The 27,521-nt window shown below is 37.0% G+C and overlaps 2 protein-coding genes across 2 annotated transcripts in view; one reads left to right on the top strand and one right to left on the bottom strand.

Annotated features, from left to right (window-relative positions):
• Positions 1–21,051, top strand: LOC139117098 (fibrillin-2-like). Its single transcript, XM_070679939.1, has 23 exons — positions 1–125; positions 388–519; positions 843–965; positions 1,420–1,560; positions 1,769–1,885; positions 2,204–2,326; positions 2,681–2,806; positions 3,282–3,407; positions 3,849–3,968; positions 4,328–4,453; positions 4,581–4,703; positions 5,368–5,616; positions 6,248–6,388; positions 7,886–8,011; positions 9,168–9,293; positions 10,098–10,228; positions 10,804–11,041; positions 11,760–11,894; positions 13,758–13,892; positions 14,569–14,699; positions 15,240–15,465; positions 15,847–16,008; positions 18,070–21,051. The coding sequence occupies exons 2-23, from the start codon at positions 435–437 to the stop codon at positions 18,531–18,533; spliced, it is 3,474 nt and encodes a 1,157-aa protein (XP_070536040.1). The 5' UTR covers positions 1–125; positions 388–434; the 3' UTR covers positions 18,534–21,051.
• Positions 21,008–27,521, bottom strand: part of LOC139117099 (GTPase-activating protein skywalker-like) — a 27,209-nt gene continuing 20,695 nt past the window's right edge. Inside the window, exons 5-9 of the mRNA XM_070679940.1 lie at positions 26,200–26,294; positions 25,539–25,709; positions 24,938–25,096; positions 24,163–24,371; positions 21,008–23,366 (exon numbers count right to left, since the gene is read on the bottom strand). Coding sequence (XP_070536041.1) covers positions 23,222–23,366; positions 24,163–24,371; positions 24,938–25,096; positions 25,539–25,709; positions 26,200–26,294 — 779 coding nt within the window. The 3' untranslated portion in view covers positions 21,008–23,221. The remainder of the gene's footprint in view (positions 23,367–24,162; positions 24,372–24,937; positions 25,097–25,538; positions 25,710–26,199; positions 26,295–27,521) is intronic.

Raw genomic sequence — 27,521 nt, 5'->3', positions numbered from 1 at the left:
AGATATCGACGAATGTACAGACAATACCCATAGCTGCGATGATTATGCCACATGTACAAACACTCACGGTTCGTATCTTTGCGAGTGTAATAGCGGCTTCACTGGAAATGGATTGATATGCACAGGTGAGTCTTTTTTCGTTTTTGTAGTGTCGCGTATAATTTTTGTCACATACAGTGTCCCAATGTAGTTAGCGCCGGTCCCACCTCTGTTGTGAAAGATTTCATCATTGGTTCATTTCTATATATAAATGATCTCACTTTCTAGAATTTGCCGAGTATACACATCGGATCTTTTACCATATGAATGGTCTTACATTAAATCAGGAATTTCTCTCAGTCTCTCTACATTATGTATTTAACCCGTCATATATTTTTACTCCGCAAGACATCAATGAATGCCAAGATGACGCTCTGCATGATTGTCTTGACGATATGGGTGTCTGTTACAACGAGATTGGGAGTTACAGATGTGAATGTCGAAGTGGTTATCGGGGTGATGGCGTTAATTCTTGCGAAGGTAGGATAAACATCATACATCAGTTTTGTCTTCTCTGTAAATTCGTATTTCACGTCGGTGTTCGTGAAAAACAATTTCTTGTAAATTTGATAAAAGATACGATACTCAAATAAGGAACAAAAATATGTCTATTTTGTATGCATGATATTTATTTTAACATGCTCACGTGTTACATGTTTACCGTTTAATAGTTTCATGTTATTTGACGTTATCTGTCATTTTACGATACTTTCCTTCACTTTTTCGGGGACTGTAACTTTTGTTCTCATGTCTTGACATTTCATACTCTGTTCTCAATAAAAAATTAAAATATCTTTTCACAGACGTCGACGAGTGTGATGAAGACATAGATGAATGCGAACACCTTTGTGAGAACAACATCGGAGGGTACAGTTGTTCATGTTACGATGGCTTCCAATTAGGACCCGGTGGACTCGATTGTAACGGTGAATAAATTTTTCAATCGTATATACACAAACGTGTGACTCTCACAAGAAACTGCCTCACAAATATTACCTATTAATTATTGTTCGTGTGAAAATTTTCCTTGCAAATGTTTAGACGTACACCTTAGAAATCTTACGAATACTTGGTCAATATTAAAGGTATACTGTCACCTGTTCCAATTTTGCCACAGTTACCATGGAAAGAGAAAATCTAACCAATCACAGATTTTAAGCGGGTGGTCGCTTTTTTAAAAACAGAGCCCTCACATGGGCATTTTGAATGCCAAGAAACGCCCCTTTGACCATTTATGGGCATATTTAGATTAAATGTGTCCGTTGCAATCATATAACAAGGTTATAATCACTTTGGTCGTAAAAAGTCCACCATCATTTCATGGAATTTTTGTTGAGTAGATGTGAAACATTTTACCTTTTAATACCTTTGACGTTGCAGACATCGATGAGTGTTCACTGAATTTAGACTGCTGCGTTCAGGAATGCATCAACCTCGTTCCCGACGAAAATGACGCCAGTGGTTACACCTGTAATTGTACCCAAGGTTTTGAGCTTGAAGACGACGGTTGCGGGTGCATAGGTAAGTATCGCACAGTTTTGTCGATGAAATATCATGGATTGTATCAATAACATGGTGCAAAGTTGGTGATTATTCCTGTAAGAATGTGATTTTTCTAAAGGATGAGATGCTGAAAGGTGGGCGATAGTCATCGATATCAGGATCATACTCGCCATAACTAATAACTTTGGTTTCCTAATGTCTCTTGATTTTCTTTTGTCGTGTCCAGCATCGGTGGATTGTACAAATTTAGAATGCATTAATGGTGTCTGCTACAATGATGGCAATGACGACGTCTGTCGCTGTAATTCGGGTTACAAAGAACACAACGACACGTATTGTGAAGGTAAGACGATTTCCTCGTGCATCGGTTTTGTTTTAAAATATATCATTGCACTTCCCAAAGGAGGTAACACAGAACCAAACCTTAAAGGGTAAACATTTTCAATGCGTCTGTTGTTGTCAACATTTGTCAAAGACTTGCAGAAATAAATGCAAATAAATTGAGTATGAACTTCCTACTTTATAAGAAGTAAAACAAAACGAAAAAATAGGAGCTATATTTCAGGAGTGGAACTCAACAGATGGACAATTTATACAATTTTATCTATGATATGCTCAGACTGGTTTTTTTTGTATTCTACACATTCTTTCAACTCCACAGACATCAATGAATGTGACGAAGGAATCCATAAGTGTGAACAGAACTGTATTAACACGCCCGGTAGTTACAACTGTACATGCGCAGATGGATATCACCTCAATTCAGATCAAAGGTCATGTCGAGGTCAGTGTTTTAGCGATATTTGTTATTTCACTTCGTTTTAGAATATTGTTAACAGGAGAATGTCTTTGCCGTATATTTGTAGTAGGCATTTAGTTGCTTCCTTTAATTTTAATATCGCATGCAATATATGTTCACAACACAAGAACACCCTTTGAAGGGATCTTCACTAATATATATTTCTCATTTTAGTGAGTTAGAAGAACGTGTGAATGTGTCAGACCCCCCTTCAGCTACACTGCTACGTGACAATATGTCCGACGTTTATTAACATTTTATCATCTTTTTAAAAATATAACTTTTCATCACTGTCTTCAACCCAATAACCTGATTTTATCGCCGTCATTCTATCCATAGATGTTAATGAGTGTTTAGACGACGATCTGAACGACTGCACTGAGTTAGAAGTGTGTAACAACTTGGTCGGTAGCTACGAATGCATCTGTTTAGCCGGTTATGAACGCAATGGTATTGATTGTGAAGGTTAGTAATTGGTTATCTCATACTCACTAATGGGATATGCTGTAGTTAATATATTTCGGACGCTGACACAATTTCTGAGCCAGAGTGACATTACCACTCATTGCACAATGATTTGTAGTTCTACCCTGCGATTCCCGCATTCTTTATTCCAAATTGTACTGCTGTATGGACAGCAAACGACTTACATAAAAAGAGATTGAAGAGCTAGAATCATAGGCCCTCTCCAAACCAAACAATGTGAATTGGAAGATTTTAATCATTGTTGTTGCGAAAGATAGGTTTACGTCATCATGCGTGCAACGAATCGCGATGTTTCATATTTTGCGAAACTCGATGCGAAACTCTTAAAAGTTGCGTAGTCCCTTTGCTGATTTCCACATTTACCAATTACCGAAGAAACAGTTTATGCACAGTCTTTAGACAAGGATGCCTCGATTTTCAATGACTTATTACCACATACTTTCTGTACTTTCAGATATAAACGAATGTGACGATGATGACTTGAATGTCTGTGATAAATATGCGGATTGCGAAAACACGGCCGGCTCTTACAGATGTAACTGTCAAGAAGGATTTGTAGGCGACGGATTCTTTTGTGAAGGTGAGTTTCAAAACATTTTACAATCACCTTGACACTGAGGTAGTTCTGATAAAGTAGAATAAAGGTCCGGTCAGCATGGCAAGTTCGACGAGATTACTGTTTCGATAAGCACAGTACAAGAAAGCGTTTTGTGACGCTCAGCTTGCACGCCCTATCACCAAATGTCTTTGTCGGTGATTTAAAGATCATTATTTAACTGAATGCATTCGAAGTTGACGTTGCCGACCCGACACCTCTGTTCAGAAAGTTTAGCCCTCTAACTATTTGCTGTTTATGTATTAAGAATGCTAAAGACTGTAAAACCAAACGTGAAAACATGTTATTTGTAGGAATCTTCGAATTTAAAGGCATACATGCAAGTAGATGATTTCTTACAAGAAATCTAAGTCACGTCTTACAAAAAATGTAAGTTACGTGACTTGTAAATTCCACTATTTTCAGATGACGATGAGTGTAGTCGACCCGACTCATGTCCAGACAAATCCCAATGTACGAACTACTTTGGCTCCTATGAATGTTCTTGCAACGCGGGATATCAAAGGAATGGTGATTTATGTGAAAGTAGGTGAATACCCGAAATGTTATAGCCAATGGTCGTGACATTGTTTGCGTTTGCTGATAAATCGGTAAAGACTTTTACCATATAAAAAGCGAATATTGATAGGAAAACCATACACTGATATGTTTACCAGGTTATTCATTAGGTAAATTAACGAATCAAAACAGAGGTTCAAGTAATTCAACATTTTTCATATAAAGAACATGATTTCGTACCTACACAACGGTCGAGAGACACATTTGGTAGATTTCGTGAGAGCGTTGTTTCTTAATTGAATCATGATCGTAATTTTACGGTTGGAAATTACTAAAGTATGACTGTGTAAACCTGTGCTCCATACTGATTGCATCATGATTTACAGACATCGATGAGTGTGAAACTGGAAGCAGTGACTGCGATGAAGACAACGCTGAATGTGAGGATACAGTAGGATCATATGTCTGTACCTGCAATGATGGGTACACGGGAGATGGTAGAACATGTTTAGGTAAGTCTCAAGTGCTTGTCGTGCCCTTCACATCACACGTCTTATCTTATGACGACGCCTCATTTGACTATCTCCAAGAGTCTCGAATTAACGTCATCTAATAGCACTTGGTATTTTTTTTTCGCAGACATTGATGAGTGCAGATCTGGTGAGCCCGTGTGCCATGACGATGCATTTTGTACCAACACGGACGGATCATACTATTGCATATGTAACATCGGATACGATGGCGACGGCTCCACGTGCACAGGTGAGAACATAATTTGGAAAAGCTAGTCTTCAGATTTACCAATCTATCTGAAAAATAAACATTGCAAGTCCCAAACTCTCATACATCTGCGTATGTAACCAACGCAGTTTCATCACAAAATATTAGTTTTGTTGTAAGCTGGGTTTTTTTGCAAACTGTTTTATGTAAATACGCGTACATGTACCAAAAAAACCGATAAGTTACGATATTACCCTCTTTCTAGGACAATGTACCTGCGCCGTACGAGGTAAAAGGGCTTAAATAATCTTACATTGCGCGGTTAGATTTGTCATTAAAATGTTCTTACGAGATCATGTTTACTGTTGTAACTAGGTTAAAATATACAAGTAACAGAGGCGCCCGTACTAGTGTTTGCTAATCATGCCGTTACGAAGTGCAGACAGTTGTGGAAAGACATAAATAAATACTTATGATAAGGACACTAGCATTGGAACTACATGTAAGCTTGGGTTTCTGGAATATTGTAGTAAACATAATGCCATTCAAATCGCCTATTTTCTCCAAGCTTATATACATTATATCTAAGACTTAAAGACAACAGTAAAGAAGAACAATATCTTGTCTATCTGTCTGTTTTTTCTTTCATGATACCAGTGCGACCTGCGCATTTACTTCAAACCGATAAATATTCTTTGTTTCACAGACATAGATGAATGCCAGAACGGGGACAATGAATGTGTTGACGACTCTACCTGCACAAACCTTCCAGGCAGTTATCAGTGTACGTGCAATGACGGTTTCCGCGGAGATCCTGTGGTCGCGTGTAATGATATCGACGAGTGTGCTGAAAACACGAATGATTGTCACGACGACGCTGATTGTGTGAATGTACCGGGAACCTATGAATGTCACTGTAGACCTGGTTACCAAGGAGACGGGAGACATTGTGAAGGTATGAACTGATAATAACCCAACTTACACGGTCTATATTTTCTGATGGACACATCTTTGACAACTCTCTGTATTGGTTACATACATATACCCAGAGAATTGCTATTGAAATTATATTAACAAGAATTTCATTCGATTTTTCTACTTATTTATGAATAACTTTGCTCCGTTATTATTTTGAGTTGTAACTCATCTCACCCACACTCTGTTTTGATTCGACAATTTATGGTGACGTGATATTTTATTTTATTTTATTTGCTCATCAACAGCGCCATCAGGCAGCTACTTACAGACAAGAAAATAAAGAAAAAGATAAAATACACTAAAACTTAAACAAACAAAAAAGTACCCTAAACATCAAACAATGACAAAAAAATTAACATGTCTTTTAAAAGTTGAATGAGATTCTTCAAAAACATCATGTATGCATCATTTTGACGAATATACATGTAAAGAACAAGTTACATCTATTCATGTGCACACACTGGAACCCGTAAAGGAGATAACAATTTCGTCTGCTACTTAGACGAATGATAATTAGCTGAGAGGTGCGGGACATATTTTTATGTCGACATTAGAGAATTACATTTGTATACACTAGTATGACACATGATGCTGTTTTGGTTTTGCAGATGTCGATGAGTGTTCAACGGGAGAGGATACATGCCACGAGCAGGCAAACTGTACGAATACAGAAGGTTCATACACGTGCCAATGCTGGGAAGGGTTTTATGATCCCGAAGGGAATGAACGTACGGGACGCAATTGCACCGGTGAGCATGTGTGATTTAACTGACCGTCTCACGATTAACACTCCATTAGCCTTTGAGAGCTGTAATTTTCCCACCTAAATTTTAGTGCAACATTTTACAAATTTCCATGAACTTTTCTGTTATTGTTTTGGTCATTTTGGAGCAAAAGGACATAACTTTTCATTGACTACAAATTTTTATCAAAAAAATCTAAAAAGAAATTGTCTTGATCTGGAAAAAAAATGTCTGTGCAATAAGCTTATTTTATGAAGGCAGCAAAAGTTGACTTTGGCACTCAAAGGGTTAGAGTTTTAGATGAAAATCGAAAAACTCATCGTTTTATTAATTTATTTGATGGATTTTGTATGACCGCTTGAATTTCATGTGACGAAGAAAATTGTCAGTGTACAAACAATTCTATATTTATCAGCAACTTCACTGGAAAGAGTCACCTTGAATTCACTATCCCATACTGTGAAACATAGCAACTATTTGACTTGTCGGTAGAGTAGGAAACCATCATTGCACGGTTAAGGTGATTGTGTAAGTTGCTTAACTGCAAGAACAATGAAAAATTCGTTGGAAAAATACAAAGAATACTGATATAAGATTGCAAACAAAAATGATTTTCAATAATTTTCATGTCAATATATAAAAGAAAGCAAGTTCTAAATCAGCAATTTTCAACATTTAAAGAAGTGTCAATAAAGGCAATAAACGATATCCCATTTTCCTAAAAAAAATCACATCTGTCAAAACCAAGTTCGATTCTTCAAAGGAGGTTGGAAAAAGACAAGGTACAGCGATAAAGGAAGAACACGTGTTTTTTTACTGACACTCTTTGAAGTGCGAAAATCTGTCACTGACCTTCATCGACCTTGGGACGATTATCTACAACTTTTGAAGCATGCATCTAAAGTCGAACTGTACGATTCAATATAATAGCTAACTAGGCATTTGTTTGCGAAAAAATTATCATTAATTTCTCGCGGAGTTTAATTATATAAAAAAATATACAGTTTCAGAATATGTTAAACTAGAGAACATTGCGTTTTCAAATATGCAAATTTATACTTGCTGTTAAAGGTACGATAGTGATTGACGAAAGTTAAAACATGTCTGTCATAATCTACATCGTATAATTTAAATGTTGCAGCTATGATGATGAGGTGCATCTAGACATCGTGCGCGAAATACATTGTTTGTGAAGAAAGGCGCAGGCGCAGTCCCGACGACTGTTTCCCTTTAAGTCTTAAATTTTGCAAATGAAATGTAGAAAACTCACTAGGTTGAAATTTAAGTTGGTGTTTATTTCTGGACAGGGGTCATTATCTGGTTAGACTATGGTTTTCTTTTTATTTACAACATTAAACTGAACTTCGAGATTTCCAGGACTTTTTGATTAATTTGCAGTGGGTTGTAGGATCCCCTGATAGGATAATTTTTCATGCATTTGCTCTCTTAAACACTGATGAATGATTTTTTTCTCTCTCTCTTCGGTCTCGCACTCACCTTTAGATATTGACGAGTGTTTAACCGGCGGGAATGATTGTGATCCTGTTGGCGGACTGTGCACCAACACGTTCGGTTCTTATCGATGTGACTGTCTGCCTGGGTATCGCGGTGATGGCAGAAATTGTACAGGTAAGATTTCTGTGCCAGTCAGTCACATGATGCTCGACACAGCAATGTTACAAATCAATGGCATTTACTTCCCCTGGACTTGCTGTGAGAGCAATAGTCTTATGTTCGTTTTCAATTTTATTCCGTCAGTGTTACTTTACGTGCCACCTTGTTTGTTTGTTTTGTTCTGTTTTGTGTATGAAGTGAGCAATGCATTAAGCTTATCACATGGTACGTTTTTATTGCGTAGATTAGTCTTGTAAAGTGACAGTGATTTAAGTTGGTGAAAACGAAAGTCTTAAACTTTCGCTCAAGCTTTGCTCAGAAAAATATTCAACCTTTCTCTTCAACATGAAAAATAAAAATAATGGACAGCCGTATAAAATTGGGTACAAGCTAGAGAAACAATTCATCTGACATTTCCAGATACTTGAAATTCAAAATGGCCGCCATCCCTGTGTTGACTCCAGGGGAAAATAAAAGTTTCGATTTAAATCTAACAACCAAGTCGATTGAAATTTTTCTCACCCCAAGGAATTTAAAATGAGGCCCCCACAAGTGGTAGATCAGTAAAGAATTGCAAAATTTCAGATTCTGAATATCTGTCCCCGAGGCGGATTCTATTTGAATTGAACAACGGCCGTTACTGCTTCCTCGCGTAACCTGAGATTCATTGTTTCAGCAGTTGCAATGATGTATCTTTAATGCTTTCCAATTTAATATTACATTCCAGATACAAACTGTACTCTGCAATGTGATCGAAAAAGGTTGCAAAATATCGATGGATAATTTTCAAATCGAAAGAGATTGAAACTGAATTGTCATTTTCTCCAAGAAAACGGACATTTGCCTGATTATAAAATTGAACTCGACAGAATGATACTTGTTGACATTTTTGGAATATATTCTTAAATGCCACTTTAATAATGAAATCACTGTGGACATCGCAAAATATGACTTTTTTTTGAAAATAAGTTTCGTGTTTTCCCATATCCACTTACTTTAAATACTGCAAAATAACAAGTCAACCCTACCGTTAGGAAGCCATGAAAGATTATCATGAAAGCGTATGTCAAAGTTAAACGTTCTATATACTTTCATTTTCAATATCAGCATAATGCGCACACGCACGCTATTTGTATGTAGTCCTTGTAAATTTTGAAATATTTACCAACAGATATAAATGAATGCACCGAGGGTGATCCATGCGCACAAGAGCCAAATACACGATGCTTGAACCAGCCGGGTAGTTACATATGTGAGTGCGCCACCAACTATGCAATCAAGGACGGATCCTGTACATGTGAGTACCTGAGTTGAGTTTTACCCTGAAAAGTCACAACATTTTCCTCAGCGGCTATTTCCTTCTAACCAACAAAGGTTGCTTTCGCCTGTAGACGTGTGTCGGTTTCGGGGAGGGGTGAAGAGGGGGAGGGATAACTACAGGAGGGCGAGACATTATTCTCAAATATTACCATGCCCTGCCTGTCGCATTTTGATAGGTCGAGCTGAACCACGTGACTGACCACAAATACACAGTAATGGTCTGTTTACATGCCCGTGAATATGAATAATAAGATTAACAACTCAAAGTATCGTAACTTTACAGCTAAAACGTAAATCATAATCAATCACAAAATAAAATGGAGCACTTGTGGGCCAAGTTGAGATACTTTTTTTCTGAAAATATCTCCGGATTTGCCAATATTTTACAGCGCGCGTGACAGTGCGTCGCGTATTGCTCAGATCTGGGGCCCAGTTGTCGTTCGCTCCGAAAATTTTTGCAAATTTTGACGGTTTTCTCCGGTTCGTTGATAATATAATGGAAATAACAGACTCCGCTCTGACCATTAACGTTTATTTATGGTCGCGGGCTCGAGGAAAGCCAAATTAACGGGCTCGGCAAGCCTCGCCCATCAATTTTTGGCTTTCCTCTCGCCCTTGCCCATAAATAAACGTTAATGGTCAGCGCGTCGCCCGTTATTTCTATAATATACTTACAATTCAGTGACAACGAAAAATGTTGTTTCTAATGTGAAATGATTCGCGATAATTTACTCTCATGAATGTATAGAACTTTTTTACGGTGTTTTTTCCTTTCTTCCAGTGTGTGGCACATTCAATTCAACTGTTGTCTATGTGGGTGGTGAGGGTGCCAGGGTATGGATTTACGATGAAGATCTGAGTGACCCTTCAAAATGGGAATATCATGACAATAAAGACAAGATTGAAAAAGAGGTAAGGCTCATCACTACACGGAGCCTATGAAAATCCATTGATAGCCTGCTCAGGTTATAATGAGTATATGTCATTCCTAAAAGTGAGAGTGAAACATTGTTGAAAGTAAAACACGTTGAATTCCATGCAGGATTATACCTTCATTGCTTCCAAATTTCAAACCGCCCTCTACGGATCGTCGTCAGCTAAACTTTGTAGGCATCCAATCGTCTTCAAATATAGATTTTCCTAAGTGTTGTTGCCAAGGAAGTTCGTACTGAATTTTGAAGGCTTTGCTTAGAAATCCAGGGATAGCCAAAAGACCTGTTCGCGCTCAGTTTCCGGGGTCGTTTCCGGAGCTTCTCCGATTTGGAGGTTGGCATGGTGAAATGGAGAGATCGTCAAGCGACACGTATCCTTATGGAGAAGTGAGTTGAGGGAAAGAATAGTGAACTTTTTTTTTCTTTTCAAAATTTGAGTAGGATGACTTCAGCAAACATCTTTCACTCTCCATCATATATTAATGTTGCTCAAAATGCGTTGGATTAACGCCTCAGAATAGTAAGTTCATCTGCATTGACACTATTTTTTTACAGATGAACGTTGTCTTCGGCAGCAGTGACATCGCTGATGAGTACATCAACAGCGTGGTTTTACAGTTTTTCGATTATGGCGGCGATGTACTCAGTATGATACTCGTGAACGTGAATGCCACGTCTGGTTTAAACGACAGCGCCATCACCGATGCCTTTAATAGAGCTGTCCCCGCAAATGGTCTCTTACTTGTGCACCAGTACGTCGTAGTGCGGGATTCATTTACAACCGAAGATCCAGGTACTATTTTCAGTCAATAGAAACTTTAACCAGGAAAAAAATGACATAGAGATAAAACAATAAAGCAAAATAGTAAACAGAGGAATGACATTAGAAACTAGTTTGGATAAATTAGTTTTCGGCACTCATTTAACAGCATGGGAATTTGCATATAGACAAAATGTCCGCGGTTTTTGCGTGGACTTCATAAAAGAAGGGGTATGACAACCAAAGCTATGTTATTACATTTATCAGCATAACTGTCCTCAGCTATCAATAATTTTGCCCTGGCCACATTTTTGTGAAACTTGTCGGTGAAAATGTGAGGCTCTCTAAAATGAGTGAAAATGTGCTCTATTAATATTGCTTCTAGAAAACTGAATGTTTTCATAACTGTTGTTAACCAATAGTTCTTTTACCGGTTCCATGATGCAGTGCGCGCCAGGGTATACAAAGCGTACGTTACGCATAGAACTTTTAGCCGTAGGGTACACGCAGGGTATGTTACTCATAGAACTCTATGGCAGATTACACCCTGACCTATATTTTCGTCGCTGATGGTTAGATTATACACGGGGCATTATTTGGTATTGCAAATTTGTGTCATTCTTCTATAACAATCCGTTGTACAAAACAAATCAGCATGTTTTCGCTGTTTTGAGCTTATATACGGTGTTTGATAAAGTCACTGCAATGCATTGTGGGATAACCGGGAAAAGGTCTATTGTTCTTTTAACAGTGCACCGTTGTATTGAGGGCATTGACCTCTGTGACTCCAACGCTACTTGTACTGATCTACCAGGAGGATTGTACCAATGTAGATGTTTCGATGGCTTTGACGACCTCGGGCAAGGGTCCGAAGGTGACTGTGTCGGTAAGTAGAAAAGTACTTCGTTAGCTTGTCCATAAGGGAGCCGTCATTATTTATGGCCGGGGGGTCGGAGGAATCTGAGGAGGGGGGTCACTCAAAAAATTGAAAGCTACAAGGGGGGTTGCTCAAAAGTGGAGAACAAGAAAGGGGGGGGCTACTCAATTCTGTTGATATGTACTGAAGCATATATATATATATATATATATATATATATATATATATATATATATATATATATATATATATATATATATATATTATATATATTATATATATATATATATATAAATTGCTAGACGTGGAACTTGTCGTGATTACTCTACAGACTGTTTCATGCGCTTGGCAATCCTGACGATTGGATTGCCAAGCGCATGAAACAGTCTGTAGAGTAATCACGACAAGTTCCACGTCTAGCAATACCTATGCCCTGCGGAAACGCATCGAGCACTATACATTGCCTGAATTGACACAAAGCCACTGATATATATATATATATATATATATATATATATATATATATATATATATATATATATATATATATATATATATATATATATATATATATATATATATATCATAATACAGGTGGTTTCAAGTAGAAACTAAAATCTCATTACACTATGTCTTTCACGTTATTGTGATCTTCAGACGAGAATGATCAGCTATTCGACGTGGCAAGCTTTATGTTAGAGGCTAGTACTGAGTACATTTTTCAGTATTTCCTGATTAAAGATTGATATACTTGCCTGATCATTAATGAGAAACGTCTGCTTTCTATAGGTTACCGATTGGGGAAAATGCTAAGCAAGCTAATTCTGATTCTATAAAGTTTAAAACCAGTGGAATGCCTTGATAACAAAGCCATCTTTTATTGCAGGAAAATACAAATAAATAATAAATGTGAATAAATGTATGTCTGTCGCTATTTTTTCCTTTTCAAAAAAAGTAATTGAAATCAGTGAACTGGAATATAAGTTTTGGAATACTGTCTCATATTTCTGTTCCTTTGAGTTTTTTATACGCAAAATATCTGAAAAAAATACTCCCCAAGTGCCACCAAATAACACCATTTTAATCTCTATTTTTCAAAAGCTCCAACGGAGCTGACCTCCCCCGCGACCGCCTGTGGTCCTTTCGCACTACGTTTTTGCCCTCTTGTAAAAAAATCCTACGGAGAACACTGCATGTCATCAGGGCACTGGATACAGACCTGTACATCAGCCCCTGTCACAGCAATGGAACCTCTTTCCGACACAGACCTGTACCACAGGGTTTAATCAGGGTCTGTACAGGGCCTGTCGCAGCAGCAATCCATTTTACGGTATAGATATTTAACTTTCCATTTTTTTTTGAGGGGGGTCACTCAAAATTTCTGTAGCAGAGAAGGGGGGTTGCTCAAACACGTCATGGTTGGCAGGGGGGTTACTCAAAATTTTGGAGTTTCTAAAGCAATTCCTCCGACCCCCGGCCGTAAATAATGACGGCTCCCTAACTGTAGTGAGATGACACATTGTCGATTTTGTTTTCTCACAGAGTTTTGCCTGTAGATTCCAAGGATGATCAAATTTAATTGCGTCGCAAAAGCAGATGTAGGGACGGACAGACACATAGACAGACGGACATTATGAATATTAAACTGACACAAAGACAAAGAGAATGAGACTGTAGGAGGGAAAATGTGGTTACCAATAGATCATGAAGAATTGGCCTTGTTGGGGCCTATGGCAAAATACTTGTAAAATTACATGTATTAAGAAAGCATCATTAATCAGTAGGACAGAAGACAAAGTCATTGGTCAAGAGAGGCTATGTTGAAGTATTAAAGTTACTAAAGTAAACTAAACAACACTTTTATCTCAACAGATATCGACGAATGTGAAGAAAATGTATGCGGTGATGATGTTCTTGTCATTTGCACCAACTATCCCGGTTCTTACACCTGTGACTGTCCAGCGGGGTATCATCCAGTCGGTCAAGTAAATGAAACCCGCTGTGAAGGTTTGTCTCCATCTTAAGGTAGTATGCGCCTCGAAAGTGAACTTTTGCTCAAACTTTCCTCAAGGAATATTTCAATTATTCTCTTTCAAAAGCAACAAAAAACGTTTGCTACTAGAGAAAAAATCCCCCAAGATTTACCCATGTTTGAAATTCAAAATGGCCGCCGTGCCTGTGTTAACTTTAAGGATAAAAATAAAGTTTTGAATTTTCGTAAAAACTAAGATGGTAAAGAGTTTTCTTACACGAATGAGCTCCACAAGTGGTAGATCAGAAAAGAATTGTTAAAGTTACAGAGTCCAAATATCTGTTCCTGCGGCACATTCTACAAGTTAAGGTATTATTATATTGTTACGTATTTTATTGGAGAGTTAGGTGTTGATAAAATTACTGAATAAGGTACAAGTATTAGAAAACCTTCAACTCTACAAGAATCATTTGACTATATTCAAATCAATGTTATCTTACACCGTCAGAGTCTGCATTCTAAGTGCCTAACACCCACGCTTGCAAGTGTCTCAAAAACACCCACATCTTGATCACATACATCAATTGATGTATGGAGGGGTGGAGATATGTTACTGCAAACTTACCACTGGGTTTCTCAAGAATAGACAATGCGTGGTCATTAAACATGCAAGCCCTGCATTTGCATAAATGTATTATCTCTCTTTTACAGTGTCAAAAATAACACAAGGTAAATTTAGAATTGTTGAAATTGATGGCGAAGTACCTGACTACTACGAAGATGGATACGATAATCCAGAATCAGAAAACTACCAAAACACTGAAAGGGAAATAGTATATGCTGTAGGTTTTTTATTCAAATTCCCTTTCATAATATAAATAACCATCACGAAAAAGATTATCGAATTCTACAGAGTTCTATAGCTAGATTATAGATATTCAATAGATTTTATAGAAGCTCTATAGAAGTTCATAAAGTTTTTGTACAATTTTCTATAGAACTCTAAAGAACAGCTTCCATAAGAAAATGTAAATACTTACCAAGCCAATGCTACCCTTAGCGTGGTCAAATGATAGCAAAAATCATGATAACGTATGGATATGAGTTTGTTCATAATTTCTGTTTCCTCAGGATTGAGCGCAAAACCTTAGATGTGCACAATGTGTAGGAGATTTTCATTTTGTAAACATCGGCATTGCAGATACTTTATCCAATTTCACCTCGGATCACAAAGGAAGCACTGAAATTAAATCTAAAACGGATCGGAACGAACAAATAGTGTTATCTTTTGTAAATACATGTTAATTCGCCCTCTTATATGCGAGGTAGTTTACATTTGAATCTGATTCAGCTGCTGATTCGTCTATCATTGTATTTTCCAGATGGATATCGTTTATGGGGATCATGATATAACTGGCCACTACTACATATCCACCGAAGTGCTCAACTTTGAGGCAGGCAGCATCATCTCGAACTATATTCTGATCTTTTCCGAGAACGCTACCATCGACGAAGAAGAACTCACAGAAATCCTCATAAGTAGCGTTGAAGATGGGGCGCTAGCCAACAGTAGTCTCGTAATCCAAGAAGAAAGTCTAGAATATATCGGTACGTGTTAAGGAAGGTTTTAATATGTAAGAAAGATAGACGGAAGTATAGAATATATTAGTATATGTGAAGAACGACATCATTATATTTCAGAGTGAAGAAAATTCAATTTGTGCACATGCATGCAATTCAGAATTCGCATATACCTTGGCTTGATAAAGTACGTCATGCCTCCAAACAAGCGGATATTGCATTCATGATTTCCGTCGATAGATCTGGGGTCTTTAATGTTACATCGATCGATAATGACTTTGCCCTCTTTTTGGCTCTGTCAGTGGTTCGATATTCGTTGCTTTGGCAATACATATGAACACATCCAATCTTTGCAGCACATCACCAGTTGTTTATTCACTTGGCGTTTTCTTCATTATTTTACATCAGAGTTTAAGGCATGTGAGAACGATGATTACAACGACTGTCATGAAAATGCCCAATGTATAGACGAAGCTGATGGCCAATTTACATGCAAGTGCTATGACGGATACCAGGATATGGAGGAGTCCTTGTTTCCGGGAAGGAACTGCACTATCGCACCGCCAGCAGGTAAAGGATGCGTTCCCATTCATGAACAGCTAGCAAACTTACTTTATGGTTATTCTAAACACCTTTCTTTCCGACTTGTCGTGGAAAAAGATCTATATTAGGGCATACTGTGTGTACATTGTTACCAGAGAAGATTGGTTGACTGACCGGGCTCAGTGATGACTGTGCTGCCACCTAGTTCGGGTTTTCCTATTCAATTTCTTTTCTTTCCTTTTTTTAAGGGGTGTGGGGGTGTAACAGCTCATCCCTGGCGACAACAACACCGAGAGTCTTTCATTAAGGTGGAGCTCCATTTTGCCAACACAGTTTTTTCAAAGCAATATTTTTCATCTAGGATGACAAGGAAACCCCTAATACTATATATTTTCAAAAAACAGAGACTCTAAAGTTTTGTATGGTACCAGTAGTTTACTGGAAGGATGAAGTCGGTGTATATTTGGGGTAAAAAACCTCAATTTTGGTATTAATGACAAAAATAAATTTAAGTCTAAAACTTGACGCTATTGGCTGAAATGTAATATTTCACTTAAAAGAAGAGTAAATGTAGTAAAAAACGACTGTTTTATTTTCCATTATCTATCCTCATTCTAAAATGGCAAGGGTTGAAAGACCAACACTCACAAAATGATTAAAATCATGATTAGCAAAATTAAAATGCCATTTATTCAAAATATAGGAACTTTATTGCCAAACAAAATACACTAGTCTTTTTTTTTTTTTTGTTTTATAGTGTACAAATAACATAATATGAAAATTTCAGAAAATTTGACCCAGCCAGAGCGGAGTTTTATTCTTTGGAAATTTGGTGATTTGCATACATTTGCATAAATTAGCACTCCTGTATCACACAACTTATGACTGTTTGACGAGATTAAGGGTGAGCCCAACCAATATTTTAATCTTGGGTTAACAAACTAATTAAGATTGAATGAATATTTGCAAAAAAGGTGATTTTTGAGCAAAATACGCTGTGTAGGGTGCAGTGCCCCCTTAAAATTCTCTATCGGTCAACTTGAATTCTCTAATGCTTTCTTCTGATGCCGAAAATGTTGGTCTACATATATATGAGTCAGTATAACGAAACATTAGCTCAGTGTGAAGTATAAATCAACGTCTAAACTTTTGGTCAGTCACCTTTCCAGGAAGCACATATGGAAAAGAAATTTTCTATTTATTATAACATATAATTTAACGGAATAAACATTTCTCATTTCCAACCAGACTATTTTATATACTTTCTGTCGACCTCGAAACTTTGTTAGAGACACAGTGAAAAATAGGGCCTTAAAGGTATTTGGTCACCTGTTTTTTAATAGCCAATCACAGATTTTACGCGGGTGGCCGCTTTTTAAAAAGGGCGCCCCCACACTACCAGCCATGGCATACTTAGCAGCGTCGTCTGCATGTCCTTTGACGCATCAAATATGGAGGACCGAACAGCTAAGTACGGTACAGGGTAGTACGCTAAGCTCAGCCCCTTTACCATATATGGAATGTGCAAATTTACGGTGACCGTGTACCTTCAATACAAAGACTTTAACTGTTGCTCTTTCTTTCCTCAACGAAACTCTACACCATTCTCTTTCAAAATCAAAAATAAAAACCATGATCACCGTGCATATACAAATCATGGTAATAGAGACATAAATTACCTAACATTTACCGATATTTGCAATTTAACATAGCTGCTGTTAAATCTATGAATGTTACATTTTTTTTCAAATAAGCATCAATAAACTTTACTTACTCCATGAGCTTAAAAATGAATCCCCACACGTGGTAGAGCAAAAAACGAATAAAGTTTGAGAGTTCCAATATTTTTTCACCGATGCTCATTTTACCTAATAAGAGTAATGGCATGGTGCACAGTGTAAATTTGACCAGAGTTAAGGTGGTAATTAAACCAACAATATCATTTTTGAAGGAGATTTTACAAATTTTGCCTAATCGGGAATAGGTCACCCGCAAGCGATGATATTGTCAGTGTTTATGATCTCAAGTGACGATGTCGGTTTCTTCTGTGGCCAACTTAACTTTTTAATTCAAATCTTCATATTTCAGAAAACAGAAACGTGGCTTTTCTCATCTCTATAGCGGGGATCTTACTCATATTTATGGTAGGTGTCGTGACTACCTGTTGTATTTGTCGAAGGAGAAGAAGAAAGAAAGAAAAGAGAAATGAAGGCAATGGAAAGGGAAAGAGAAATGCAGGTGACAAGAAGAGAGAGCGAAATGCAGGTGATGAAAAGGGAAAGCGAAGAGAGGCCTATGAAAGTCGGAGCAAAGCAGAAAGACAAAGTTATTATGATGAAATTTATGAGACGGAAAGCTCAATGGCTTATCCACATGGCAGCTCAATATACTGGTATGATTCGATTTATCCTGAAAACCAACACAATTATTACTACATTGATGATACAGAATTGGACGCATTTGGAGTTTCTAATCATTATGAATCGTTAGACATATGGCAGAGACACGGGGAACACAATTATATGGATCTTTTATCGAACAGAATGACTTAAAGGACTACACCTTGAATATTTTCGGAGTCAATGTTGAAAATAAGTCTTTCATACTATAATTATTCATTCACGGTGGGAACACGTTTCTATTAGATCTAGGGAGGAATAACACGCTATTGATATTACAAGAAATATCATGTTTTCTGATGTAGTGTTAAGATCCTGATTTGAAGGGCAATAGCTTTTGTATAGAAAGAGAGCCAGGTGGAAAATTAGTGGGAGAGTGTGCAGAATTTTCAAATCGCAGCTGGAGAGAGTTATGAACAGCTTTCACTTTTCCCTCACAATTTAAGTTTTGCCCCTTATATCCTGCAATAGCTGATTACACTCCCACTGATATCCAATGTCAATTCCAGCGATCAGCCTAGTGACATTTGAAACATACTTTCGGATCTTTATAGAGATTGTTTGAAGTTACGGTGTTTTATGGGCTCAAAATAATTTTTTGTATCAAATTTTTGTATCAGTGGCAGGAGATTATTTACACACATTTATTTTGAGCGAGTAAAGAAATCATTATTTCTAAGATTACAACGAAAATTTATCTATAAAGTGTTCATGGAAGATTTTTTGAAAAATACAAATGCAACTGAAATCTGGAATAGAATGTAAATGTAAATTTAATGGAAAAAATTGAATGGCTAATGGCGAAAAGAGTCACACCAGAGACAAAATTACATAATACCGGTAGCTTTCACTGGAAATGTACCATACAATGTGTACCAACGCTTCACAGATTGTTTTAGTGGGAGAAAATTGAATCACCCCTGTGTAAACACTGTAAAGAAATTGACACATTCAGACGTAGATTTTGGGGTTGTTTTGTTGCAAAAAATATTTGAAGAGCAAAAATATGATTAGTGATATGTTAGGAAAAAGTTGTCCTTGGATTTGAACTTTTTCATCCTAGAAGTGAAATTGAAAATTCGGAAAGATGAAATGTTTGTGAAATTTGTATGCATTGGTTTCAAAATGGGCGATAAATATAAATACCAGTATATTGTGTGTGATATTAATAGTACTTGTCTTTCAGTAATTCTTGTGAGAAATGAGCTCGATCAGAGAGTTCAAGCTCCAAAAAAATGGATATATTGTTACAAGTTTTGAAGTAGTTTGATGTGATCATGGACAGTCGAGAAACAGGATGGGAAACTGCGCTATTTCCTTTGAACGAACTGTGCTGGAATAAATTACGTTGGATTCACATACCTACATGTATTGATAAACAAATCCAATTACCATCCAACAGTCGTACAATATCGCAAAACATGCTTGCAGGCCTTACATTCAGTGTGTCTTAAACACACCTTTTTTGTAGCAGAGAATAATCCCATTCAGAAGGAAAGCAATGTTTCTTCGTCGCATCTAGGAATAAATCAATCTTTAGGATAAGGGAATTCGACTTCAATCAGAAAGACAACTTTATGCTCCAAATAAGTTCAATGAAATTTTTCACTGCGAACTACCGGATGTCAAGCAGCGGCTATCGCCAGCTGATAATTATGTAAAAATCTATTCACACGTTCTAATTATTCCAAAAGAGATCGCTCGTCGCCTCTTCACATTTCTTTTGTTCTTTGCGGTAGTTTCCCATTCTCTTTCTCAACTGTCTATGATGTGATTTATCTTTTTCTCAGAGTTTTTCAAATTTATTTAAAGGACCAAATAAAAAAAAATAATTGATACAGTGAAAAAAAACATATTACTCTCCTTAAAGTTGGTCAAAACAATAAAACTAGCTGCTTCGATCTCCACACATGCATTCACCCAAAGCCCAATAAGATTGCACCACAAAATATATATTGGTATTTGAGGATGAGAAGTTTCAAAATATAATTCTCCATAGCAGCAAAAGTCAATAGTCTGCATTTTGATACAAGTACTAGGTCAGGGCAGTCGCAAGTTCATTTTTTAAAAAAAACCTCTCCATTGATTTTGAATCAGTAATGCATTCAAATGAGTGAAAACAAGTGGACAAGGAGAATTTTCAAATCATAGCTGGAAAAGAGCTTTTACTTTTTTCAAAATTATAGTTTTCTTCAGAATACCCTGTAATAATGTATTTGTGTAAAACACACCTGGTTTAAACTACTCAAATCTGCCAACCTGTCGGCTGGCCCCTTCGCAGAGGTTCATTTACACAGAACCCAATCGGACAGGGTTAAAATGTTAACATAAATGAGTATGAGAAGTGTGTAACAGCATGATTCTAGGTAGAAACAATGACAACAGTCCACAGTTAAATGCAAACACCCGGTCACAGCAGTGGCAGCTAGATTTGAACGAAAACACACCCCCCAATTTTCAATCACCGATGCACATTTCTTAAACTCATGGAAGCAACCAAACCCAAACACTGTTTGAATACATTTTATATATTTATTGCAATGCTGAAAATCCAGCCAATGTAAACAAAGTGACATCACATTCTGGGATATGTACACCTCATTAAATTACAATGCACTAAATCTCATATAAAACTGAATGACCTATAAATAAATGTAAATTTTTGCTCTCACTATTGCATAAAGTGTGGTCTGAAAAACTCAGCTTACATATAATGTACATTGATGTTCTCACAAGCACTTGTACACCAACTACCGATACACATGCACTTTTAGGGTACAAAGTTTTTCATACAAATAAATATGGAAGCAACATGCACTATCTTCTGGACAGGTAGCCTCAGATCCAATAACACTGTAGACATTAGATCAACAACTAAAAGACTTCAAAAGAAATGTCAGGCGAGACTGGGAGCCATACTTGGCCTGTGCTAGGCTGTAGTACAATTCAACACTATCTTAGGGGGTACTTTTGTCATTATTTACCAATACTAGCACGCTCAGACAAGCAATGATTTTCACCATAATGTGGACTTGGCCTATTTCAGGGATGCCACATGTAAAAAGATACAGGCTTTAATGGGAGGTTTGATGCACAGGAACACGGATGAGGGAAGTTTGAGCATCTCTTCAGAAGGTTTTCTCACAGATATCAGCAAACTTTGAATGCAGAACACAGAAAGACAAATGACCAAGTCTAACATACAAACCTGCTTATTTTTACATCTTACTATTGCTTTGTGATATTGATAATTGAATCTATAATAATGTGCAACCAGTATATATGGCACATAATTTGTTATGGCACATTCACACGTGTCCCTTAACCACACTTTGTACACTACGGTTAAGCCCAAATCCATAGTTATCAGTGGTGATTGTGGACCTGTTTACAGGAATTAGGAAGTGAACTGGTTAATAGAGGGGTGTCCCTAATAGAGAGACTGAGGTCCTTTCAACAGGCTACTTAAAAGCTTGAAGAATTTGTTCCAAAGACAAATGCATTCTGATCACAGAGATGTTGGCAGGTACAGGTTCCACTATAATTCACCAGGACAAAATGTCACAGAGCTGATATACAACTTTATCCCATTCACACAGCAGTAGTGAAGAATGGTGGTAGTGGGCAAGGTGCATGGTATCTGGGCAAGACTGAAGTTCACTGGATCCATACAGAAAAAATTATATAAATCACCATAATCCTAAGGGGTGAAGTACATGTAGCTTCAGAAAGCTAGAAAAGCCCCCTTGGAAAGCCTGATGGTCTTTTAATGAAGACATGGCCCAGTATTATTCAGTTGACCAACTATTTGGCTAGAACAGTTCAAGTGTTGCAATTCTCCATCAAGTTCAAAGAGGTCTCAACAAGGGCAGTGTTGAAGCTGTTGATATCCTGAAAATAAAGTTCACTAAATTTGAATCTTTTTTTCCTATTAAATCTATGAAGAAATATTTGCTATTCATTGAACAAGTGGCTCTTTTTTCCTTAAAATCACTTCCAACACATATATGCCTGGTTTTCAGAATGGGTATTTTTGGAGAAATTGGTACAATCAGTGTCTTAATTGAAGACAGCTATTCTGACTAACATCCTGTTGTTAATGTTTGTATGTATGGATCTGACAGATTACATTAGATCAGTCCTCTAGCAGGTATCAAGTTGCCACTCCATAGCTTTTATGATGAAACCTAGGGTGGATTAACCCATGATATTGCTAAATCGGGAATTTACACAAAGAAAATTCACATCATAGAAATATTGGGAGAAGTAAGTGAAAAGAGGAAATATGGGATGAAGTGTCGACAACCTGAGGTCACCGTGACATTTGAGTCACTCCATGTAGGTGTAATGAGCCACAATCAGACAAATACCATGACAGAATGTAACGCTAGATGTCATTGGCTGGGTTTGACACCCATTTTTGTTCTGTGAGCTCACGCCAGGCTTCTTCTGATGGGATGGAGTGGAAGTTAAAGCTTGTTACTTTAAAAGATATGACTGGACCAATAAAATGGGATGGGGCAGGGTTTCCAAGAGGTAATGAATGCAGATGTCCCACAGACAGTAAAATCAATATTTCAATTGTCTGCAGACTCTGAGATATTTTGCATAATTTGAAGATTTTGGAATTCTATTCACCAAGTCTACTGGTAGATTACTGCCTTGCTTTATTAAAATTAAAACTATGCACTGCACATGCACAGGGTCACGTGTTAAGACTGCACGCAACCACACACACACACATTCCTAAATCTAACATACACATATGCGCCATGTGTGTTGATTTTCAGCCAGATTCTTCCCATGACTGGCTTTTGCAGAATAACAATTTTTTGCATTGCTCATATGCCCGTGTCTGTGAGTCCGATGATTTCAACCACCTGACAGATGAAGTCGGTTTCACAGAGAGGAGGGTTGTTGAACGTCTCACTGCGAAATGTCATGCCTTTATGTAAACCATCGTAGATGTAGATGGCATCACCGCCACTGAAAGAGAGAATACACATCAAAGGTAGAATGCGCCTCAAAGATAGATAGATATTCATACTCTAAAACTGTCATCAGTAACTTACATATTGCACTTTGCCGCTTAAGGTCACAAATTGTGCCTCAAGGACAAATATTTGGACCCTTAAACTTTTCACATTCTTTATGATATACCTCTTGTGGGGGCTCATTTTAAAGCTCTTGGATGTAAGAAAACTTTTCACTGTCTTAGTTTTTCCAAAATCAAAATTTTATTTTTCCCCATAGAGTTAACACAGGGATGGGGCCATTTTGAATGTCAAATATCAGTAAATCTCAAGTAATGATTTTCATTATTGATTTTGAAAGAGACTTGTCAAAAGACTCATTGGGGAAAGTTTAAGTCTTTAACGCTCGAAGCGTATACTACCTTAACTGTCATGTTCATCAATTTAGTATATTCAGAATTTCGTTATAGTTTTCATTATTGAATTTGCCTTCAAATACAATGACAGAGTCAGTGAAAATACTGGGACATCTCAGTTGTAAATACGTTTCAAGGCAGTCCAAATGTTCTAGCTAGTTACTGCCTTGAACCCTAAATTTGAATGTCAACAAATACCAGATATCTAGACAATAGAATATACAAGCCCTTTGGCATTTATATTAAAGTCCCAGAAATTATGCATGGCCCAATAATCAAAGACTTTATTCCCTCCCTTCTGCACCCCCCCCCCCCAAATGGAGCACTGTGATTGGTCAATCACTGTTTGGTAGTTTTAAGAGAGAACTAAATTACATATAAAGACATACTCACCCTCCACCAATGGCAATGCTATCAGCCTCTGCTCTCATGAATAACGAGGAAGCACGTGATATGGTTTCACCATGGATGCCGACCCATGCATATTTTTGTTCCTCGGGGACCAGTGAAAATACGAAGCACTCTCCAGTTCCAAAGTAGCTGCTATCTTTTTCTCGGCTCTGCCGCGCACGCCATCTTGTGGACAGGTAGCTGCCAAATACCTGCAATGTATCAGGGGTCATGGATAATTAAAATATGCACATAACAAAACGAAACACATATCATTTACATGAAGGGTTTAGTTAGATTTCCATTATTGCTCAAATATTTCAGTCCGATCATATTATGCCAGGGTTGTGCCATGAATATGCTTCATACCTAATAATCGTTGAGATGTTGTTTTGATACACTGGTTGCTAAAACACCTGTCAGCAAATTAAATTTGCAATATTATACCATTTCACAGATTCATCTCAATCAAAATGATAATTTAGTTGTCAATTTTCACACTTAATTGTATTTACCTTGTCATATATATCTACAACACAAAAATGTCATTGAATAAAAGAACAGGATGAATGAATGAATGAATGAATTAGTGAATGGATGGATGAAGTTTCATTGGATCACAGATGCATAAAAGTCAGTTCGGTTAAATGTCTTGCAACAAAGAAATTTTAAACTGAAAGCAATGTTACATCTACAAGTATATCATATCTGCTCAATTGGTAAAGAAAAGAAAAATCACATTTTGAAACAGGCAAATATCATGATTTGTGAAATTTACCTTGCCTGAGGTAGTTTTCACGAGAAGGATAGTGGGCTCTTCATCCTCACATCTATTGAACATGGCAGTGATGGAGCTCCCGTGTTCCTCTGTGGTGAACAGTAACACCGGCTTGCATAACGCAATTCTCTGGGGTAGCCACCGCCATATTGTCTGCAGCTGGTTGAAAAGAAAAGACACAAGCAAAGAAATGAAGATCTGGTTTTCATTTTCAAGGCAACAAGAAAAACAAAGCCCAAGAATTTTGGCCAAGGCTTCTTGCATACGCACGATCCCAATCTAATGAGACTCTGAAAAACTGAAAGACTGTAACACTGTAACAAGTTCATGGGGAAGGAGTCACACAAAACATACAGTTTAACCCTTTGAGTGCTGTAATTTTTCCCACCAAAATTTCAGTGCAACATTTTACCAAATTTTTATGAAATTTTCTGTAATTTTTTCAATAATTTTATACCAAATGGACATCACATTTCATTGGCTGCAGTTTTTCATCAAAATTTTCGCAAAAATCTGAAAAAATTTGAATGGGGTACATTTTATAAAGATGACAAAATGCACTCAAACGTTGAAAATTCACTTGTCCAAGTTGCCATCCTACCTGAGAATGATTTACGATGGATGAATTGATGTCTGGTATTTGTAGTGGTGTGATTCCGTCCTGGTCTGTTGGGGGTTTGCGGCCACCACCAGCCTTCCTAAGATTCACCTCATGTCTCTGTTGATACTTGTAGATGACGGATCTTGAAAGCCCTTTGATTTTGAATGAAGTCTTAACAGAAGTGAAATAAAAAAACAAATACATAATATCATTCAGTTTTTAATCTAAATACATGTACACTTGTATTTCCTAGCTGGTTTAAAATGTATTCATTGCAAAGAGACCTCTTTGTTTGTGACCATAAAGTGCAATGCTTTACATTTTTATTGTGTACACATCAGACCAATTTCTTTGTGCAATCAAGAAATGATGTATTTGAATTAATTTACATTTTTGACAGGTGGGTGTTGTCATAGTTGGTTACTAATGCAAGGGGAAATATTGATTATATAAATAAAACAAGATCTTATCTTTCCTTGTTAGCCAAAAAGGTCCCAAATCACTGTATACATTGGCAAGAATATAGTGAAGGAACTTCATTCGATCTCATCAGACCATCATGAACGCTCAATTTTACTTAAATGATGCTGACACATTCTGACAATTACAATAATGTGACTAATCACCTCACATACCGTACGCACTGTCCTGATCGACTCACCTTTAGTAACTTTCCAGGTGTCACTGGCATATTACTGACAAAGTTCTTCATAGCTGATGTGTGTGTATTTGATTCTGCACTGCCCTGTGGTGTGCCTGTCAAAAGTCGAGAAAGTGTTGAATGTCTTGCAAATAAAAGGTCATGCATGACCTTACAGCAATAAACATCCAGGCATTCATTGACAGGAGTCACTTGTATGGGTGAATTTTTTTAGTGCCATTTCTCCATAAGCTGACACACTGTTTTATTTTGCTGCAATGAAACACAAAATAGCGCCCTCAACAGCATCCAAGTAACCTTTCTAGAACAGTGCTATTGCTGGAGCTCTGTGATTATGGCAGGCCAGTAGCAGGTTTAGTTCTATTAGTTTATCAGCATTTCGAGTTTCCTTTTTTCCTCTCACAGGTTATTCATAGGCCATATCATGTGCAATATTAAATGAAGTTTCTATGATATAGTTTCGTGACATACATTGTAGTGTCATCTGTTTTAATGCTGTAGCTTTCACATCCCCGTATATGTTTTGAGAATCACATACACAACACATGGCAAATCTCCATTTTCACTTGACAAAAAAGTAACAACTGCAGAAATTTCCCTGAAAACAACCTACACAATATCAAAGGTACACATAGCTGTAACTTTGATATTTTCATAATTTTTTTTCTAGAAAACAAGTAAATTTTCTTCTTCTCACTAAGGTATGTTAAAATACTCAGTATTAACCTCAAAAACAGTCAATTGTATAGATATGCAACGTTATTGTTGAAAAGTTAATTCTGGTCCGTACTGAAATTCTTATCAACAATAACATCGAGCATTTCTTTGATATGTGTACTTTTGGAGTGGACATGTTGAACACTGCGCATTTCAACATCACTTTTGGGCACGGAACAAGAAACAACATCTCAATAGTCGAATTTGCTAGTTTTATCATCAACTCCACATTCTGTAACCATCGTTCCTGGATCTACCATGGTAGTTTTTACTGGAAAAAAAATACATCCTGTTGGAAGTGAAACTTTTCTGTCAGAGTATGATGTATTTCAGCAACATTTCAGAAACTGTTTAAAACAAATTTTGATGAAAATCAAGTCGTGGGCAGAACCTGCTAAACATTGAAACGGGAAGAAATTACCAAAACAATATAGTTTCATTACCTAACTTTTATCACATGGCAACATGTACAAAATGATATTGTAAATTCCCTGTAGAGTTAAATTTTCTTGTCTCATGAATGAACAAACAAAACCAAAAGGCTACTGACAAAAACAGTTATGACATTTGAAAAAATTTTTGGAATATATATCATTAGAAGAGGA

The sequence above is a fragment of the Ptychodera flava genome, chromosome 18 (genome assembly GCF_041260155.1).
Source record: "Ptychodera flava strain L36383 chromosome 18, AS_Pfla_20210202, whole genome shotgun sequence".
Lineage (NCBI taxonomy): Eukaryota > Metazoa > Hemichordata > Enteropneusta > Ptychoderidae > Ptychodera > Ptychodera flava.
This window is presented reverse-complemented; position numbering and strand designations above follow the sequence as displayed.